At 38.7% G+C, this 22,090-nt stretch overlaps 1 protein-coding gene across 17 annotated transcripts in view; it reads right to left on the bottom strand.

Moving 5' to 3' along the window:
* Positions 1 to 22,090, bottom strand: part of Sox6 (SRY-box transcription factor 6) — a 546,519-nt gene that overhangs the window by 302,771 nt on the left and 221,658 nt on the right. For all 17 annotated transcript variants that reach the window (XM_085692949.2, XM_085692958.2, XM_085692951.2 and 14 more), the window contains one exon: positions 16,986 to 17,226. In XM_085692949.2, the coding sequence (XP_085549075.1) occupies positions 16,986 to 17,222 (237 nt within the window). In that variant the 5' untranslated portion in view covers positions 17,223 to 17,226. The remainder of the gene's footprint in view (positions 1 to 16,985; positions 17,227 to 22,090) is intronic.

The raw sequence follows: 22,090 nt of genomic DNA, 5'->3' as shown, positions 1-22,090 counted from the left end.
GCTTTCCACAATTAAATACATAAAACAACAATCAGAACTGCCCGAGGTCTGTCTCAATCCCTTGTGATGCTGCAGTTAAGTCTGTGCAATGGCCGGATCCCAGAGACTTCCCTGCTCTTAGAAACGTGGTACCTGACTAGGACTTCAAGGGCTCTGCAGTGGCTAGCATTTCCTGCCTTTCTCTATTTCTGTGGGACTGCTGTCCACACTGCTCAGAGGGAGAGTCGGATGAAGGCCATTGTTGACATTGTTTAAGTTAGTCACAGCTTTCTATGCAATCACTGAGGCTTGACCACAGTCCAGAAGATGGAAGTTAGACTCTGCCTTTTCATAGGATGGAGTTATAATTACATCCTCAAAGAGTTGCAATGAGAAATGAATCACTTATAAAGCATGTCATAAGGTACCCACTATTAACTACTCAGGAACTCTTATTACTATGTCCTTTGTCCATGTGCTTTGTGTCACTTGTCACTTCTGCGTACTGTCATGATAGCCACTGGCACTATTTTTAGGATTTTATTCATACTAATTAATTTGAATGGAACAATGAGCCTAAACTACATCATGACCTTTGCTCCCAAGCTAAATCCACTAAGTACTGGCTCCTCACAAAACTCCAGAAACCTTAGTAATTAGGGTTTTTTTTTTTCTAGGAATGTTATCAGTGAGCACTTATCCTACGTGCACCTGAGCTATCTCCTCCCTTATACAATGCTCTGAGTCAGCTGGGCTGCCGCCACACCTAGGTGAGGAATGTAGATGGGCAGTCCTCATAGACAAGCGGAGGAATGAAGTGGACTAGTGTAGCTAACATCAGAAGTGGTGCTCTGAGCCGGGAGCTAGAGAGCATGGGTCAGGAATGGGATTTTGCCTGTATACTGGAGTCAGGACCCTTAAACATGTGAAAGTCATTGCACCTGAGAGAAAGGCTTGAGAAATGGCTTGCATAGCTGCATGAATCCACTCTTGGACTAGTTGCCCAATGTGACTGTTGGGACAAAGCATTGACCTCTCTTTTTTTTGAGAAATTAATTTTATTAAATTATAAAAGTTTCCATTTCCACCCCTCCTCCCAACACCCTCCCACTCCCCCCACTCCCTCTCCTCCTCCCTCTCCATCCCTAAGAGCAGTCAGGGTTTCCTGCCCTGTGGGAAGTTCAAGTTCCTCCCCACTCCCTCCAAGTCCAGGAAGGTGAGTATCCAAACAGACTGGATCCCCAAAATCCAGTATATGCAGAGGAAACAAGTCCCAGTGTCATTGTCATTCATTGGCCTCTCTTTAGCCTTCCTTGAACCCATAAACAAAACTGAATGAAAAGCATCCATTTTGCTGCATTGTACATTGTCAATAGGATGTGCTTTCTTACTTACTTTTTCTTTTGAAATACTGGCTCATAAATCCCAGACTGTCCTGTAACTAACTAAGTAGTCAAAGATGACATTGAACTTCTGATTCTCCTGCCTCTGTGTCCTGAGTTCTGAGAGTACTGATATGCACCACCACGCCTGGTTTATGCAGTGTTGGACCCAGGCTCTGTGCACACTAGACAAGCACTCCACCACCAGAGTGACATCCCAGACCCTGATGCCCATTTTAGGTGCAGCTTTTCTAGTCACAGCTTTATCTTTACTCTAGCTGATTCTCCCTAAAGATAAGGGTTATTTAAATGAAAAAGGTGTGTTTATTCACCATCAATAATATAATTTAGAATTATACAGTGAAAAAAGCTAAACAAGTTTCTCAATGTTTTCAGATTCATGATGTGTTATTCTTTGAGATTCAGCAAAAAATAAATCAGAATTCCAGGGTAGTCCCAGAGTTTTTAAACTTCTGATATTTTAAACACACTTCTAACAATCTTCACACTCTATAATCTGAATAGCTGAAACTCTTGTTTACAGAGTAAAAAATGCCTAGCTTAGTACAGTGGAGAACAAGAACCTACAGGAACAGTCAATGAAAACATTTCAGGTCTCACAGTAAGGTAACTCCCCTCATGGGGATCAGAGGTGCATACTGTCCGTTCCATGACTGTCCATTATTTTGCATTGAAAATGTGATATATCTAGAGAGATAATTAAAAGGATTTACAAGAACTATACTACATATATGAACTCACTGGTGAGCATTTTGTCTTTAATTATCCTTCCTGTTCTCCTCTGTAAACATTGTACCACACATATGTTTGCTTACATACATACATGCTTGTGCTATAGGCTAAGCTCCATCTAGGAGGGAAAGCATGCAGCTTTTTCCCTTATGAGACTGGTGGTATCACTTAATATTAATGTCCTTAGTCCATCAAATTTTCCTGAAAATTTTGTGATTTCACTTTTTAAAGTTGAATACATTCTGTTTTATATATGTACCAGATTTTACTATCTGTTCATCTATTTATGGACAACTAGATTGGTTCCAATACCCTTTAATAGTGAAGAGAGTTTACCGTAGTAAACATGAAGTGCAAATATCTCTATGGCAGGCACAGAGCTCTCTGGGTGCATGTCCAGGAGTGAAATATTGTGGTCATATGGTGGTGCTATTTTTAATTTTTTGAGGAGCCTCCAAAACTGATTCCCGCCATGGCCATTGCAATTTGCAAACCCCAGCAACAGTAAATCCTGTTTATCAGCATCCTCTGCAACATTTGTTGTTAGATTTCTTGATAGCTGTTATGACTGAGTGAGTGCCACCCCATTCAAAGATAATGTTTACTGAGATTCGAAATCATAGATTTGTTCTTGAATGCTGATCCCACTCAATATATAGTGACCATCCTTAGCCCATACACAGAGTCATTTTAAGAAAGCCCAAATCAATAATCAATCCAATTTATTTAATTATAGTGTGTTCTTGGAAATTCTAGAGAGAATTACAGAGGTGCAGTATTTACAAAGATGCTAAAAACAATAAGATATCAACTAAAAATGAATATAATAAAAATAAACTAACAGTTGTGCTTTCTTTGACAACCTAAAACAAACATGCCAGAGGGTCAGTTTCCCCTGGCAGGGTGGAGAGCTCCCACTATGACCTCCAGTCTCTTTGTGAGCACTGCTTGTGTCTACTTTAAGTTACAAAGGGCTGTTAGAGCTGTATTAGATAAGTGGCACGTGTCCTCACATCCCATACGCATCCAGTGACATCATATACACACAAGATTTATCGTGCTCGGCTGAAACTTTATCATCACTGGAGCCCCACCCTCCATAAAGAAAAAATGTTTACTCATCAATGATACAATGTAGAATTATAACATACAGCAGTTGAAAATAACAAGTTTCTCTCTTTTTTTTCAGATTATCACTTTAAAATGTTTTCAGATGATCCAAAACCCACCTGCTGGTTGCCCTGTGGCATAGGCCTTCTTCTATTGTCTTAGTATCAGGAAAGGGTTGCCTACTCTAGGTTCTAATAGCTTCTGGCTACAAAGAAAATTTAACCTCTATAACAAGTTGAAGACTAAATGTCTAACACACGAATCATAAACCCAAAAGTTTTCTAAATTGCCTCATTATCATGACATGTAACAAACTGAAGTTAGTATATTGACAAAGAATACATAGAAATGGAAGAAAGGGAGGGAGGGAGGGAGGAAGAAAGGAAACCTTAAAGCCCAAACTGTGGAGACAAGTACGTAAGAACACCTTGTGTTGCCGCCAAACAATCACCCTTTCATGCTAATGTCCTCAAAACCATAGTTCTGCAGTCACAGCCAATGCATGGATCTCTGTGAAGAACACGGAATGATAAACTCCTTAACTAGGGGACAGGCAGTAGGGCCCTGGTTTTCTGGTCTAACTCTCGGTTTTCATCCATTTAAGCTTAGACAACTTAATTAAACTCATTTAGCTTTAATTTCCTTCTCTCTAAAATTGAAGCAATAGCACCATCAATAAAGAATAGACCTCACTGAGTTATTATTAAATGCATGACTAAACATAGGACTCTTGGACCTGTGCCAATTATATAAGCACTAACTGAGTGATGGTGGTGGGGTTTGGGAGTGATTGTGGAAAGCCCAGACAATCAACTGTGTGGTTTCTCTGCACACACCTCCCCTCCATGGAGGGCTCACTACCTTCCAAAGCAGTCTATCCCATTTCGGGAGAGTTGGCAAAAACTTATCTTTATAGGAATATAAAATTAATTTCAATGTATAAATCTGTCCTATGAAAACAATCAGATTGAAGCACTTTCAATACAAACGCACGACTACCAGAGTACCTTTGTATTTTATTTTTATGAAACTGGGGTAATATCCCAGTTTCTCTCATTTCTTCTTCACAGAGAAATAAAAAGTCAGTTCAGTCAAGTATGTGCCAACTTGGTTTTTCGCTCTCCTAAAGAGTAGTGAACTGAGCAAACTCATTAAGTCACCCATCAACACTGCCTTAGAGGTGCTGTTTTGACGTTCTAATGCCATGGTCAGGAAGCCTCGCAGATGACAAAACTCAGTAGTGTTTGGCTGTTGTTTTTGTTGTTGTTACTGCTGTTGCTGTTGTTTGAGGGAGGGGGCTGGTAGTGGGCCGTAAGCATTTTCAGGCAGAAAGGCTAATGTTGAACTTCTCAGAGGCCAAGCCTTCGGCTTAGACATGGAGGCTGGGCTGTAGTCACTGGCAGTCACTCACCGGGAACAACGTCACTGGGTGCTAACAATGCTGCTAGGCTGAACCAGAACAAACAGCTTTAACTATGAAACTGGGAAGTTGGAAGTGGTTTGAGATCTGGCAATTACAGCTCAAATCTTTCCCTTCTGAGGTGAGGAAATTCAAGACAGGAGTTAAGAGTGGCTTTCCTGACGTCATGTGACAAATCAGTAGCAGAGATGAGCACAGGCTTTTTGTAAAGTAACAAACTTCTTCTGACATGTCCCCTCCCAGTCACAAGGGAGAACAACTCCACTGAAAAGAGGATTCCCTTTGTTTCCTTCCTTGATGGCCTGAGGCACCGGTGTGGGAGATTATGCAGCAATTGGAGATGCTGCACACATTCTTACAGACCACAGGTCCTCTGTGCAGACCTGTGCGGCCCAAGATTCCACAGTTTTTATCAAAGCTAACTGTTTATTCTACTGTCAACTCTGTTGCCTTCTGTTATGCTCTGTACAGTTGTTTTCCTCTCTTTCTTATCTGAGAGACACTGGGGTGCTTAAAAAAATAACCGTGTGTTATCATTATGGTTGTTATAACCAGCAAGACAACGGGAGTGCTTGAAGTTAGACAAACCACTCGGGCCATTAAGGCCTTCAAGGCCTCTCTCAGCCCAAAAAGCTTCTCTCCTCCTTGGATTCTGTCCAGTGCGTGCTCCAGTTTGAGGACTTCACTGCCAAAGTCTTTAAATGTCTTCCTAATACATCAATACCTGCGGTGAGCTTAAGGGGAAACCTGTGGTAATCTAGGAAAACATACGTAACATCACTAGCATTCTGATTTCAGTTTCTACAATTAGAGCAGATTATGAGCAGATTAAAAATGATCTCCAGAGGCTGCAGTGCTGCAGACCTACCCTCCACCCACCCAGCCATTCGTGTGTCTGCCTACTTCTCTCTGGATTTGCAGAAAAGGGGAAAACTAGGCACTTATTGTCCCAACATTGAGACAAAGCAGCAGGAAGTCTAATCTGCCATCAGGTTCCCCAGTGCCTGAACCTCTGCCTTTCCCCACCTCAGGCAAGAAACCTTCAACTGCTGTTACTGGACAATCACACAGTCTGCCACCAGTGCTTTCCCTCGGAGATGAAACTTTCAAATACCAAAAGACTAGGTTGCACCTCTTAACCTATTCTGTCGTTTTCAAAGGAACAATAGTCAAAACTATTATACTCAAGTTACAAACAAAATACAATAGTGTTTGTGCAAAATGAAACTGTGTTATCAAAGACTAAAATGTGTAAAATAAATTAAAACAACTGAAGGCCAAATATTAATAATGAATTCAAGTGCAAAAGTTCTCTCAATTTCTTAATGAAGACAAGAAGGAATTACCTGAAGAATTCTGTCAGAGAGAATATGCACAAATCCAAACTACCTGTGGCTGAAAGCATGCTATAGAGTCCTTCGTTAAGCAGAAAAGTATTGGTGTCCTCAATTTCTTTAATCATAGCTACTTACCAGTAATTACAGAGACAGAGACAGACAGACAGACAGACACACGCACACACACACACAAATTCCAAAATAAAAATGATTGATTTTCATCTAAGTGTTCTAGTTCTTTCTTTTCTATTGCATTGACATTTCAAGTCAATGAGTCCCTTCTATGATACCACTATAGTTTATCTGTGCTCAAAAGGGCACAACTCAATCAGAAATCTGATGGACTTAAGACTATTATATTCAAGGTACTCTTAACACACTGGTGGTGGAAATAACTTGGAGTGAAATTATTATGAAAGCAAACATTTACAAAATAATTTCTAATCATTTTGTTAAACAAAATTTTCCATTTTCTAGATGATAATGAAATATAAAGAAGATAAATGAAATGCATAAATATTCATTCTAATTTCAACTTGATTGTAAAATTTTATTAGTGAAGATTTGTAATTTATACTTTGGATTTAAGAATGCAGATCACACAAAGATACATCATTGAACTCAATTTGCATCACCTAGAAAAATAATACCTATGGGCTATGGGAATACAGTAGTACCAAAATAATAGTTAGAAGGTTAATATTACAAAAAAGTTATCTCATGGAAGGCTACATTAACAAAAGGAATAATAGCTTAGTGTTGCTCTTTTAAAAGGTTACACTTCTCTCTTGGAAAAAAGGAAAACTTTTAATTGAGAAGGACAATCGAATTATGGGATAATTTGCATACCAAGGTGATGAAGGCACATTTATTGGAGGCTTGTATAATAAAGATTGGATGTGTTTGTAGAGAGAATAGAGTGGGGTCTCTCCTGCTTGATGCAGGAGGTTTGAGTCCTCATTAGAACCTTTCAAACTCTCTAAATGGTGCAGGTAGGATTCAATTGCCTTCTGGGAAACAGTTCCTTTGGAATAAGAGAAGACAGACGCTAAGGAGTGCAAACAGCCCTGGTTTGTGGTTTCAATTTTGTCTGCTCCATCTTATCCTATCAGTCTAGATGGCCTGGAGAGTGAGTTCATGCTCCCCAAAAAGTTCAAAGTAGTCCTGAAAACCACTATATGCCACTCAATCTATACCTCCCCAATAGAATGTTGCTTAGAACATCACAAATGTGCAGGTTTCATTATTACAGTTACTGTTTTCATTCTGATGATATACCCAAATCCAGGCAAGAAGAGATGGCATGAAGAATTTTGAAAGAATGCATACATGGACACAAACCACCTGTAGACTGAAAGCAAGCCTATGAAGTTCTACTTTAAGCAGAAAATTGTTGGGGTCATGAAGTAATCCCTCACTGATTAATTATGACAAATTCTAATAGGATTATTTTAAAAGTAAAAGTCTTCTACATTTAATATATAATTCCATCAAAAAATAAAACCTGAGAATCATCCTGTTCGAGCTGTTTGTTCTGTCTCAGACTACACCAGAGTTTCTGCTGCAATCAAATCTTGCTTTAAATAATTGTCATAGTACAACATCTGCTCTCTAGAAATATTGTGGACTCCAAGATACACTCTACAGTAGACCAGCAACGCAGGGAAGGGCATCATAGTCACAATACACTCTACAGTAGACCAGCAACGCAGGGAAGGGCAGCATAGTCACAATACACTCTACAGTAGACCAGCAACGCAGGGAAGGGCAGCATAGTCACAATACACTCTACAGTAGACCAGCAACGCAGGGAAGGGCAGCATAGTCACAATACACTCTACAGTAGACCAGCAACGCAGGGAAGGGCAGCATAGTCACAATACACTCTACAGTAGACCAGCAACGCAGGGAAGGGCAGCATAATGACAAGATACACTCTAGTAGACCAGCAACAGAGAAGAGCACCACGTATTCTATTGTCATTCAGGAAAAGAAAAGAAAACTATTCACGAAAAAAAAAATCTATAAAACTGAAAAAAATAAAGAAAAGATGGTTGAGCCCCCAAAAAGGCAATATCCATGGTTGGGCAGGAATGTGTAAATGACAAGTGACATCAGTGATAGAATTTTGAGGTTCAGTCTCTAGTCAGTGCTCTGCAAGCCCAGCCACTGAAGGTTCACACAGCCTAAAAGAGCAAAGAGAGCTGAACACAGCAAAGCCCAGTTCCTTAAAGATACACTGTACATTTTTTTTTATAGTGGCAGAAAAATATCAGTTCCTCAATCTGTCAAATTACAGAAGAAATGCAAGTCTTTACATGGATAGAGCAAAATATGGGATCCTTAGATTTTGGCAGGTGTTCAATATGCAGCCCACATAATCACATGTTAATGACTGGATTGTGCTAATCAGCGTCCTAACCTGATGTGCTAACCTGATCCCTTCGTGCCCAAGGGGAAGTCAACCATTGCAGAGCAGTTAGTGTTTCTCCTTCTGATAAAGACTTGATGCCATGCCAGGTAAGGAGAAAAACTTTTCCAGAAAGTGTCTTTATAAAGACCTATGGCATCGCTAATAAAACAAAGTAGGATAAGGCCACTCAGACGTCCATAAGCATCAAATGCTCCTAAAGAACATTCCAGTAACCATTTTATTTTTTATTTAAACAGCCTAGGTTTGAAAAAATCCTTTAAGAATACACTGGAAGAAAAAAAAACAGCAAAGAAACACAACAGGGAATGATCCAGGCACGAGAGTGACAGTGGAGTATCAGTGTGTCAGACATACAGACAAGCTTCCTGCTTCACAGCCACACCAAGGCTTAACAAATCACACAGAGTGAAACATGGTTTTACTCTGTAGAATTAATTGCAAATTAGATTTTTTAAAAAGAAATAGTACTGTGAGCTAATTTCAAAGTTATGGGAAAAGGAAATCCTTCCTAGAGAATACTGTTCGCTGGCTTCTGGGCCACAGTTAAACATCTTCACTTAACACCTAACTTTTAACTCAAAGTTGATGAATTTCCAAAATCAGAAAATGAGAAAAGTAGTGTGGTGGTTTGAAAGAGAATGGCCCCCTTAGGCTCATGTGTTTGAATGCTTGGTCCCCAGTTGGTGGAACTCCTTGGGAAGGATTAGGAGACGTGACCTTGTTGGAGGAGGTGTGTCACTTGGGGTGGTGTCTTGGTGTTCTATTGCTGTGAAGAGACATTATGGCCAAGGCAATTTTTAGGAAAGTACTTAATTGGGACTGGTTTACAGTTTCAGAGGCTTAGGCCATTAACTTCATGGCAGTGGGCCTGGTAGCATGCATGCAGGCCTGGCGCTGGAGAACTAGCTGAGAGTTTTACATTCAGACCCTCAGACAACAGAGTGGCACTCAGACTAATGAAGGTTTTGAAACTTTCTAAAACAAAGCCAACCTCCAAGAAGGCTGCACCTACTCGAGCAAGGCCGTACCTCCTAATCCTTTCAAACCTGGAGACTATGCATTCAAATATATGAGCCTATTGGGACCATTCACATTCAAACCACCACAAAGGGTATTGAGATTTCAAAAGCACATGCCATTCCCAGTATGTCTCTCTCTGCCTTGGGCTTATGGATCAGATGTGAGCTCTCAGCTACTTCTCCAGCACCCATGTCTTCCTGCCTGGGCCATACTTCTTGCCATGAGGGTCATGAACCCACCCTTTGAAACTCCCATTAAACTATTTTTTCTATAAGTTGTCACAGCAGAAGGAAAGTAACTAAGACAGGTAGTGACTAACTTTCTCAAGAAGCCTAAATCTTGCCAGTTTCTGATTTTTTTCCCCCAAGAGGCTCAGAGATTGGTCAAACACCACACAGTAGATGTAGATCAACCTGACCTTGTGCATGAGGACTACACGCTAGTCAGACCAGTGAACCACACTTTCTGAATTACAATACCAATAAAGGTATTGAAATTAAATTCATCTGGGCGGTGCCTTGTATCTTAAATTACTAAATCTCTTGCTCTCACACATACACACACACACACACACACACACACACACACACACAAAAAAAAAACCCTTGGCAACAATTCAGCATTCTTAAATCTTTCAAAAAGAAGCAAGATGAGAAATCTTCTAAAAGTCTGTCACAACATGAAGTGTGGCTGAAGATTAAATCCTCGGTAAGAATTCCTGGACTATGCTATCACACAATGACAACAGCCCTGTTCCCAGAAATGGTACAAAGTCCACACCAGAAATTTTATGACTCCAAGTGAACTATGTAAAACACTCCAGAGCTGACTAGCAACTTCTCTGGGCAAGAAAGGCAGAAAGGAGCAAAAGCTTGCAAGTAAGGAAACATTGTTCCTGGCCACCACTTATTAAATGTCTGACATGGCTAGTATTGTTTTCTTTTAATTAAAACAAAGGACAATCTTCGAATCTTTTATTGATAAGGATCTTACTTTAAAACTTTTCTAAAGAATGAAAATCGCCACCTAAATCTTGCTCATTTCTCTATTTTTTGAGAGTTTTAATAGATTGATTAGGTACTACATAAGTCCCATGGTAGGCTGTAGGTAATCAGCACCAGACATCCTACACTTGCTACCCGAGAGTCCTAATACAAGTAAGGAAAGCTATTTTATTTGCATCTCTAAAGTACAGGGTTCAGACATTCTGGGCTGAGGGTATAATGCAGTTCTTTCTATTTAATTAAGTAGATAATTCAAACTCAGATATAGATAAAAACATTTTGCCTAAAATAAATATCAATATGATTGTGAATATAAGTGCACAGGGCACATTGCATGAGTCCTACTTTAAATTTTATTGTTGCATTGTGCATTTTTCAATAAAGACCTATCATGGACAGGAGATATGGCTCAGTGGATAAAGCATTTCTCAGCAAGTCAAGTTTGAATCCCCAGGACTCACATGAAAGCCAGGCAGGTAAAGTAGTCATCTTGTAATCAAAGAATTTGTGAGTTAGAGACCAAAACTCTGGGGAAAGTTAGCCAGACTAGGTAAAGTGGCAAGTCCTGGGTTCAGCAACAGATAGGTACTGAACTGCCTATCTCAGTAAATAAAGTGGGAAGAGTAGGGGAAGACAACCAACGTCATCCTCTGTCTTCCGTAAACACATGTACACATGTGCACTCCCAAACATACAGCTGTGCATATTAATCACACACACACACATACACACTTGCACTCTACTCATAAATACAGAGAGAAAGGCAGATCATTGATGCCCCACCCACAATTTCATGTTCTAGCACAGAAGTGCCCATGGTTTGATCAGGAATGTGTCTATTCCCTTGTTCTTGGTCCTCAGTGTCGCTTATTTCACTCCATGTTTACGAAGCTCATGCCTTTGTGCTCCCCATGAACAACTTCCCTAACTGTCCACTCTTCCAGCCCCATCCCAGTCACACCTGCACAGTAGCCAGTGTGATCTATTAGAAAGCTAAATAAAACGTGATTGCTGTCTTGCTTAAAATCTCCCAATGGCTTCCTCTTCCATTTGAAATATAGTTCAAACACTTTATTAGCACCTTTGGGTCTCTATTTTATATATATATTCTGCCTCCTTGACTTCATTCCAGATCATCTCTCCTCTCCAGTCACTCTCACTGTGGGCCATTGTTCCAATGCACTAGTCAAAAGGTGTTTTACTAACTGCTAAATCACTACCCACTTTGGTTACAGGACATTAAGAAATCACAAACTGACTAGGAAAGTCTCTCCCTGATGGCTAGCTTTTGAAGTAACAGTAAGTGATATCCGAGCAAGAAAGACATTTCCCAGTATTAGATCCTGCATCCTACAACATCAATCATCCAGGAAAGATGTTTCCACTGGTGTAATCACAGTATGACTATTATGATAGTGACCAACTTCTTTCTGATCGAATTTGAGACTTGCTCTATTAGAGGGAGTTCATGTCTAATATTGGCACAATAGTCCATGACTTGCAAGATCATAGGTCCTACTGGGAGATAGACTGAGGCTGGTCACTAAATGGACAGTTGTCAAACCGTCCTCTCAATATTTATTTTGATACCTGTATAATAGTGCTACTCCCAACCTTGGTCAAAGGAATTTCTTATTTCAGTTGATAATTAATGCAGAGACTCACAATGGTCAAAGTACTGATTTTAGGTACTCAACAATAGATAGATTGTTTATATTATTCTCCCCATATCTAAGGTTTAGGGAACATCATGGAAGAGTGGGAATAAAGGATATAAGAGCCAGAATATGAGGAGGAGTATTGTGGAATGCTGCCTTCTGAACATGACATGGCTGGTGCACACATCGACTCTTATCAGTGGTGGTTACCTGTATAAGACCTGAACAAGATCAAACCAGTAAAAATTCCAGCATGGTGAGGAGGGATTGCTTAGGCTCCATTTCTATCAAAGGATATGCCTATTGGTAAGTAGTCTGTGCCCCAGTGGATGGCTCTACATCCTTTCACATGTGTTTAGCACTAATTGAATTCAGAGAACTGCTAATATAATTTATTAATACAATAATACATTTTTAAAACAGACATGAAGTCAAAAAGGAGCTAGGATGGTAGTTCGCACAGAAAGTTGGAGAGAGGTGGTGGTCAGAAAGTGGATAAATATAAGTATATTATATATATATACATACATATGCATGAAATTTACAAAGAATAAAAACATGTTTTAAATCCAAAAATGTAAAAAATTTGAAGAATAAACTTTAAAAAGACTTTTGTACTTATTACACTCTTGCTAGGTGCCCACCCCAAATCTCTGCACAGTTGACTTGTTCCAAACTTCAGCACAAGATTCCCATCTCTAGCAAGCTCTTCCTTCTGTGCTGCTATTCTCCCTCACTGGATTTCCCCACGGTTTGAACTGTCTTACTCTGAGACCATGTGCTGTGTAAATTCCATTCCAACAGAGATCTGATATTATTACAAGGTAGTCTTGGTATCTGGAACCGAGTGGACACTCCAAACTCCCTTAAAGATGACAGCTCTTTAAATTATATTTTAAAGAAAACAAAAAAAATGTACTGGAAGGAGAACATAGGACAACATACACCTTTCTACTCATTTATTTGATACAAGTTGCCACATATAAATACCTTTACAACATAACCCCCAATAAACAAATCTGTATATTTTCAGAGACACTTACTAGCAATACCTAGGCTCACATATCCTTTCCTCATTTGGAAATTGTATGGAAAATAACCACATATGAGAATAGATACCGTCACTGCAAGCTATCACAAAGATGTTCCTTTACGCTGACATACGAAAGAATGGTGCTCTATACATTTTAACACGGAGAAATTATGTAGCTTCATTGCTTATTGACAGCACGAGGCAAATGAGAACAACAATACATGTCACTGAACGGTGCCAATGTTCCTGTGTCAAAAATGTATCTGTACCCTAAAGCCGTGACAAAAACAGAGTGGTTGTACACAAAAGTAAAAAGCACTTTGTATGTGTACTAGCTTTTTAACCATCAAAAAAGTCACCAATTGCTATAAGACACAAAATTTAAAAATAGATGTTCTGGTTTCTGTAATTCTTTAAAATATGTCTAAATGCTTTATATTGCATTAGCCTGTGAATTCCCTTCCCTGAAGACTCAATCCTCCTTCTGTGCTTGGATTGTTATGCATGGTTTTACTTGTTGGAAACTGTGTGGCATTTTATTTTGTTGAATTTCTATTTTAAAATAATCAGAATTCTAACATGTAACTTGCTTTCTAGTCAAGTGATGAAGACTGACAGAATTTCATTGCTTTTTCTACCTTGGCTTAGAGAAAGCCACCTCTCGGGTTTTCATATTTCCCAGTGAAACTCTTTTGAACTCAGTAGACAAAACGCTGTTACATATATGAGGACCATTGTAGAAACTAAATTATAGAAATGGAAGAGGTCCTAGCAAATGTGTTGTGGTTTGCACACTCACCCTTAGCTTTTGTTTCTCTGCAGTGTTCTATGAGATTTGGCTGATGCTACGTGAGAAAGCTACAAACAAACAACAGAAGCCAGCAAGACCCATTGAACTGCAAATTCAGGTCTGCATCAGTGCTCTTTTGGACTTCATATTTAATGACATAATTAGAATTTTACTTCAGTTACAGTCTTCCTATTCCAACATATACACCACACACACACACACACACACACACACACACACACACACACACACCTCACATGTTTGCAGATCTGGCAGGAACCTAAAATTCTCTGTTGTTTTTCTTTACAAAAACAGAACCTGCCTGGTGACCTGATCTGCGGCCTAGGTCATCATAGGTCTGAGGTTACAGTTGCCACATTGTTGAATCTATCTGTGAAGAGGGAACACAAAGAGAGTTTCCACATACAGCTGCTATTTCCCATTTGTTAAATCCTTTTATTGCACCATATAAGTACACAGCTGGGAAATGCTATAGAGTGGGAGTTAAACAAATATTTTGGCTTCCCAGTGTTCAGAGAACACAAAAGCTCTAGGAGAAAGCAGAGTGAAAGTTTGGAAACATTTCTGTGAGAATGGTCTCTCACACTAATCTATAACATGTTTGCAACCTTAAGCTATTTTATAGCACCATAAATCATTTGTAACAGAAGTTATTACATATACATTAGTATCTATTGTTTCTGCATAAATTCTGCATAACCAAATGTTTCAGACTAACTCAGCAAAGCAACATGCCAAAAATAAAGTTTTTCTGGTAAAAATAAGGAGAGTGCCCTCTGAAGAAACAACTTAAACTGTGTTGTCCCTGCCTCTACCCATACATTTTCCATTCCAGTTACTTTTATTTTGTCGGGTCTGCACATGGCATAAAAGCAAAACTATCTTGAACCAATCCTCTCTGTGTCCCCTCTTTGTCTACACTAATCCAAGCTACTGTAATCTTTCATCTAGATTTCTGAAATAGAAATCCCAGTGGCTCCCCCCTGCTTTCACTCTTGACGCCTGCGTGTCCATTCACTGTGCTACAGTTGGAATTATCTGTGAGAAATGGTCTTCAGCCCTTCAAAGGCTGTTCCCACTGCACTCCGATGAAATCTCCCTGCCACAATGCCATCTCCAAGGCCTGTATGATATAGGCCTATCTGTTTTTCCAACCACTTCTGATGTATCTTCATTCATTATCCTCTGACCACAAAGACCATCTTGCATTTCCTTAAATTAATTTATAGTTTTATCACCTCAGACACTCCACATGCACTTCTCTCTCAATGGATTTCCTCTGCCCTGCTCTGACTATTTCCTTCATCCTTAGCTAGAAGAGGGCATCCTAGTCATCTATTCAGAGTTAGACTCGCTTCATTGTGCTTTCAGACAACATTCTGATCTTCACAGCACAGTCCCATTGTTAACTATGTATGTATTTGCATATCTATCCCCTGTCCAACAACACAAACTTCAGGATGGCATGCATCACATCTGCTTCACCATAATACAAATGTAGTTAGTAGAATATTTGGCATCCAGAAGGTACCCAGTAAATATTTGTTCAAATAAAGACCACACAGAGTCTTGTTATCCTGCTGATGAGCAAGAAACAGAGACTGACTGTCCATCTCGGCCATGCCACCTTGGAGACAAGGAATGAACAAGTTAAGTTCAATCAGAAAATGTATTTCATCCTTGACTCATATGTTTGCTTTCCCCTTCTCTTGATTCCCCACGTATAGAAAAACAAATGACGTCATTTGGGAAAAATCTGGAGATTATCATTTTAAGTGAAATAAGTCAAATGCACAAAGACAAGTATCTTCACCACATATGACATTTAAGCCAAGTACGGAGCGAGAGGGAAACATTGACCTAAAAGGACTATTAGGAATGTAGAAGAGCAGAGAAAGACGGTGTTTAAGAAATGGTAGTAGAGCAGGAAACTAAAACAAGAGTTCTATATGCATGTATGGAAATGTCAATAAAATTTGTTAATCTGTATAATTAAGATGTGTTAACAAATAAATAAAAGTCTTTGGATCCTGGAATAAAACTAAAATTATTCAAGACTTGCTTCATTCATCTTTTGATCCCCCCCCCTTTTCCTCCTACTGCTCCAGAGTATAGGCTGTGTCTACAAAAATCATTTGAAAATAAAACTTTCTCCCTCTACAAGTCATCCATCTCCATATGTGCATTAGTTAGTAAGGCGTTTTGAATAATATCTTGTTTTTTTGTAAAGGAATAAAAACTCTCATTGTCTACTTAAGATTTTTTTCATTAACTTAATTTTTGGTTACCCACAAGTTAAGAAATACAAGCCAGGGTTGAAACTTCTAATTTAATAAAATAAATTAAGGTTCTAGTTTCTTTTAACTGATAAAAAATAAAAGGTTTTGTTTGGAATAGATAATTAAGTCACTCCTAAGGTTTCTGTTTTGATGGTTAAAAGACAGAATTTACCATGGGAAAGCTGCCTACTCTCCTCACACCCTGCTATGTCATTTCTGCTCATAGAGAAAGACAAACAGCCTGGACAGTTACCCAGGAGCCTTGCACATCCGTTTGAAATTAATATATAAGTACAGGAGGAAAATCTGTATTATATATCAAAACTTGTCATTAAAGTGATAGATTCCAACATTGTCTTACTGAAGATGTATTCTTGCTAGGATGTCATTCAAATGTGTATATTTGCTTAACTTAATTTCTCAATATTAATACACAACCGCACTTCATTTTACTACCTATTTATGACATTACTAAATTCACCATATTAAATTGGAATAGAAAAATAAGATAACTGACTTCTTTTTTAAAAAGTAAATCAATACTCTTTTGTCAAGGGAACCTAATGGTGGAACACAGCCTAGATCACAAACGGCATTCCAAGTTTTCCCAGTTACTAAAATAGTAACAACTGTATGTCTCATGTTTGTTTTGTGACCTGACCAGGAATAACACTGAAGCCATGTATTTTAACTTTCCTCCAAACACCTACTAATAATGAGGATGTAGACATAGCCGGTAGCAGTCACCAGACTTTCAGTGCTCACCATTCTTTGCTGAGATGACAGAACGCTGTCCCAGTCAGCATCTTGTTGAATGGTACTGACAAGCGTCGGTAGCTCCTCAGAGTGAGGTTTGTTGTGCATTATGGGGTGCAGAGGCAGATGGGGGGCCGCATGTTGGTCACTGCCCTCTTCCTTTTCCCTTGAGGTCAAATCCTGGGTCATTGTTTCCTCTCCATCAGTTGTACAGGCAAATGGAGAGGTGGCTTGCTTGGAAGACATTCTTCTGCAGAAGAAAGGAAACACCATGGATTAAAGAGGACTCTCAACAACAAGAGTAGAAGCCATTCACAGCATTTGACTAATTTGAGCATAAAATAAAATAAAAATCCTTGAAACTGAGAGACAGAATGCAAACCACAGACACAGGGTGGCTTGCTTATCTGTTCTATGCCTCCTCTTTGCTTCCACTCTCTAAACAGCTTCCCGTTAACTGCTGCATATTTCCCCTTACGCAATCCCCAAATAAGACCTTTATAAGTTTTCGTGATGTACAATATATGTATTTGTATGCCCTTCCTCCTAGTTTTCCCAACTAGACTATCAGTTTCTGGAGAGTGATTAGATTGGTGGTTAGCAATGAAAGTAACAAGTGAATGAACTGACTGGTGAGCCACTTTGAGAAAGACTTCAGAGCAAAACCATCTAACTTTCTCCCATAGCTGAAGGATAGAAATAAGCCTAAGTGAAAAACAGAAACTGAGTAAATAATTTGTCCTTAATATGCTAAGCAATTTGGCCATATTTCCTAGCTTACATCTTGATTGTGAATGCCAGATCTTACACCAATGGGAAGCTTCTCTGAAGACCTCCAAGATACAGTAAGTATTGCTTGTTAACTTTTAAGTGACATGTTTACTGAGTGACTTCTAGAGTTAGATAAATCTTATAACAACTTTGTGACATGTGACTTGAGTTTTTGAAGTAATTATACCTCCATTTCATGACTGAAAGTACACACATGATTTATAGCATTTACTATGAAAACATTAAATGCTTACTGCGCACACCAAAAGCTCGTAACCCAGTATCACTTGTTGAAGTCTCCACAAAGAAACAATCAAGAGACTGTGTGATGAGGCCTTCATTTTGTACTTTATATGAGATCAGAAACTGTGATGCTATACAAAATTACAAAACTTTGAAACATCACTTTAGAAAGATGAATTTCTTGGTGAAGTGGTTAGTGACCAAACCACTAAAAGCTTACGAATTGAGGGAAGAAACCATTTTTTTCTCTAAAACTTCATGTTGACTTTCCTTTATTGTATTTCCTTTGAAACTGCTGTGTAATGAAGGGAATACAATCGCCACCTTAATTGCTCTTTAACATTAATTGATTTCATACCATTTTTTAAATGCACAAATCAGTTAACATAGGGAACCACATGAGCATTTTTCAAATTAGCAAATCATTAACTTGCCTGTACTGTTTCTACAGACAAATAAATACTGATTAAAGGGTCTAGAAATCTGAGATTAACAGTTAAATTTACAAATCTGTCACATGCTTTCATGAATATTGCAGTGAAGGAAATATCAAGTGCAAGGAAAAATAATTAAGTTAATTCCAATTTAAACAGTAGTTTTTATGTAGCAGCCCATGTTTCACATAGGATTTAACAGCTAATGCTAAATTTCTCACAATTAATGAGGGGGCTCAGAGTTAGTATCCTACAGTGAAAAACATTAATAGAAGATCAGCTAATCTAATTATGCACAGTTCTAAATAAAAGTATTACAGGCTTTTGAAGTGCTTTGAAACATATTAAAATGCTGATACCTACTTATAATAATCATTGTACAAATACTAAAACTTTCATCTATTTAGATGAGACTGAAAAATAAAATAGGGAAAGTGTGTAGAAGAATAGCTCTATTTTCCCTAAAAAGAGAAACTGAATGTTCTAAAGACTACTGTCTCAAAGATTCAGACGCATTCTTGAGTGACTTCTCTTGGTACTAACAAATGGACACATATATGATGGATTTTAGTATTCAAAGTTACTACAGAACCTACTGTCTGGCCCCAGAAACACTACAGCAAAACCAGGCAATTATAACTGTCCTGCAAGTTATCAAGTGTGATCACAGATAGCAAGAGTGTTTTCATTGTTCAGATAATGGGCAGTTAGTGTTAAAATAATCACACACAAGAAAAACAAATGAATGAGTATACTGCCACCTTTTAGAAACAGTTAAATACACGTGAAAGTCATAACCCAAAACTCAGAGTGACTTTGGTTCTCCCAACAAATCGCTCTTATTACAAAGTTATCTGGTGCCTTCCAACAGCAGCATCTGTGATTAATGCTTAAGTAAAAATTAATCAGGATACAAAACCCAAAAGTGCAAACAGTCTCTTAAAGAATCATTTTGATGACAGACTATACTGGTTAACAATAGTGTATGATCCTAATTAAACAACCCTGCAGCTGTAAAAATAGATTCAATCTGTCCAAAGCTATGAGTTGAGTTTAAAGGCTGGTTGGTGAGAGTGTTTTTCTTAAGGAAGACTGGGTCCTCAGTCTTAATCAGCCAATAAATTATTTCCTGCAATTACATTAAATAGAAAATTATCTTCAAATGGGGAGTGTTAATTGAAAATCAAAATTCAGAGGGAAGTTTAGAAATTACACGCTGAATACAATTAGTGGGAAAAGGCTTCACCTCTCCTTCATCAGCAGTCTTCTGGGGAGCCCTCCAGTGACCCATCAGAGCCTGTTTGCACTGGCACACAAGCTGTTTTTTATTTTACACCCACAAACACAAATGTGTATAGAGGTTGTAAATACCAGATAGGCTGCCAATATATTAAAGCCGACTGTTCATCCTCAGCTCACGCCACAACTGGGACAGAGGAGTAGGGGAGGTAGGAGAACCAGGTAAGGAAGGCACGCCTGGCTCCCCAGTCCGTCCCTTTGTAACGTGGTCAATGCGCTGTGTCCCAAGAGCACTATTAGCATTCTTAGCTCTGTTGTACACAGAGGAAAAGAAGACTCTTTTTCTCTCACCAAGGTATTTCCTTTTGATAAAAATGTTGGACTCTTTCAGTTTGTTCTCAACAGTAGCTTTGTCATTGTATCGTATTATTCTAGGTCAGTAGTTCTCAGCCTTAAACAATCCCTCATGTTGCGGCAACCCTCGACCATAAAATTATTTTGTATCTAGCTCATAACTGCAATTTTGTTATTGTTATGTATCATAATGTAAATTTCTAATATGCAGGGTATCTTATATGTGACCCCTATAGGGGTTGCAACCCACAGGCTGAGAACCACTATTCTAAGTGGTGCTTTTGTTTGTTTGTTTTATAGAAGAATGCACACGACTCACTTTTAACACATTTTTTTTAAATATTACAATCATTGTGTGTGTGCCAAGCATGCATGTGTGGAGGACAGACAACAACTTACAGGAGTGTGGGTTCTCTCCTTTTTCTGTACAGATCCTATGGATGGGACTCAGGCTGTCATTGCTTTTAGCTGCAAGCGCCTTTTTCTGCTAAGCCAGCTTGCTACCATGTAGTTTAGAAAATAAATCATAGATTTACTACTATTGGATCTGGTTTGCTAATTTTTATATGTAAATCATTATGCAATCTTTCAATTTAACTGATACATCCTCATTCGTTTCCTTTCTTTTGTAGTACCCTTTTTCTTTGTTTTTAACATTGGGTGAGGGAATGGAGGACGAGGTGCAAGCATGCACTTGCCGAGTAGTGCATGTGGAGGTCAGAGGACGCCTTTCAGGAGTGAGCTCTGCTCTAGGAACTGAACTCACATCAGGCTTGCACAGCGAGCACTTGTAAGTAGCCTCCCTTAGGCACTCCTGCTAGCCCTAGAATTTCCCTTCCGCACATTTTCCTAGAGCTATTGGACTACTCTCTAGAAAGCACAGACACTCGGCTTTGGTGAAACCCTTACTCCAACTACTGTATCCAAGTCACCTTTTTTAGGAATTCATGAATCAAATACACCTTGTTAGTTGAGATTTTCCAGCTTTGTGTGCAATTCTTGCACTTACTTTGAATGCACACATGAATGATACTATGCATCACAAAAATGTTCCCACCTACTCCATGCCTCTGTACATCAATCAGTTAGCACCTTACCTCGCTATGTCCCACACAACTAATGAGCAAAAAAAAAAAAATTAAAATCCTTGTGAAAATGGTCAATTTCTATGTGACTTTACTTTGTTTTATTTTTGCTCTATTATAACTTAAAAATCATTCAAATGAATTGTTTTTTTAATTTGTATTAAAAAAATCTTCCTAGTTAGAGCCCCTGAAAACAGGGGTTTATAATGGAAGTGCTGACACAACCCTACTAAAGCAGCGCAAATGTTGCCGCTATAATACACAAAATCAAGTTCTATTATTCTCAACTCTCCTCGCTCATGGGATTTTTCTTTGCTGTGCTCCCAGCCAAACTGCTGAAGCATGAAAAATTTAAATGCAATCAAATGTGCCCAATTCTACTTTACTAGAACAAGTGTCTACAGTGGTACAATCTTAAAAGGAAATGCAACAGATTTGTTTGGTGTTTTTTTTAACTGTTTATTTATAATACAGTGCATTGGAGATCAAATAAAAGAGGAAATTACACTCACATGGTACCAGTGTATTGACTACACAGAGCACATTATAATCAGAGAGGAAAACTACATTGTCAACTTATCACACTGGTTAAACAAGATGGTTTTCTGGGGCATAGCTATTATCAAGGAAAACCTCCAAAAAGAATTGTATTGTATGTCTTTGGGACATGTAAAACTCAGTTCTCATCATATGTTCCCTATGTTCGAACTGTCTCTGCCTAACAGATCAAGTGAATTCTCTGAATGCTACACCATTGGAAATAACTTCCAGTTTAAGACTTGGGGGAAGAAGATGGATACAGATAATGCCTCCATAATTAATAATGCTCTTCAGGATGCCAGCAGGAACAGGTCCATCTCTATAAAAGTAAAAAACCCTCTACTCCAGTCCTACAGCAAGGTATGAATGCCTAGGTCATTACAAAGTAACTCAGATGGTAAAAGTACTTCCTGTTCTTGAATTAGAAAGATGAGGAGGTCTGGGCTAT

This window comes from Myodes glareolus, chromosome 7 (assembly GCF_982192425.1).
Source record: "Myodes glareolus chromosome 7, mMyoGla1.1, whole genome shotgun sequence".
Taxonomy (NCBI): Eukaryota; Metazoa; Chordata; class Mammalia; order Rodentia; family Cricetidae; genus Myodes; species Myodes glareolus.
The sequence above is the reverse complement of the archived record's forward strand: the minus strand, read 5'-3'. Positions and strand labels throughout refer to the sequence as shown.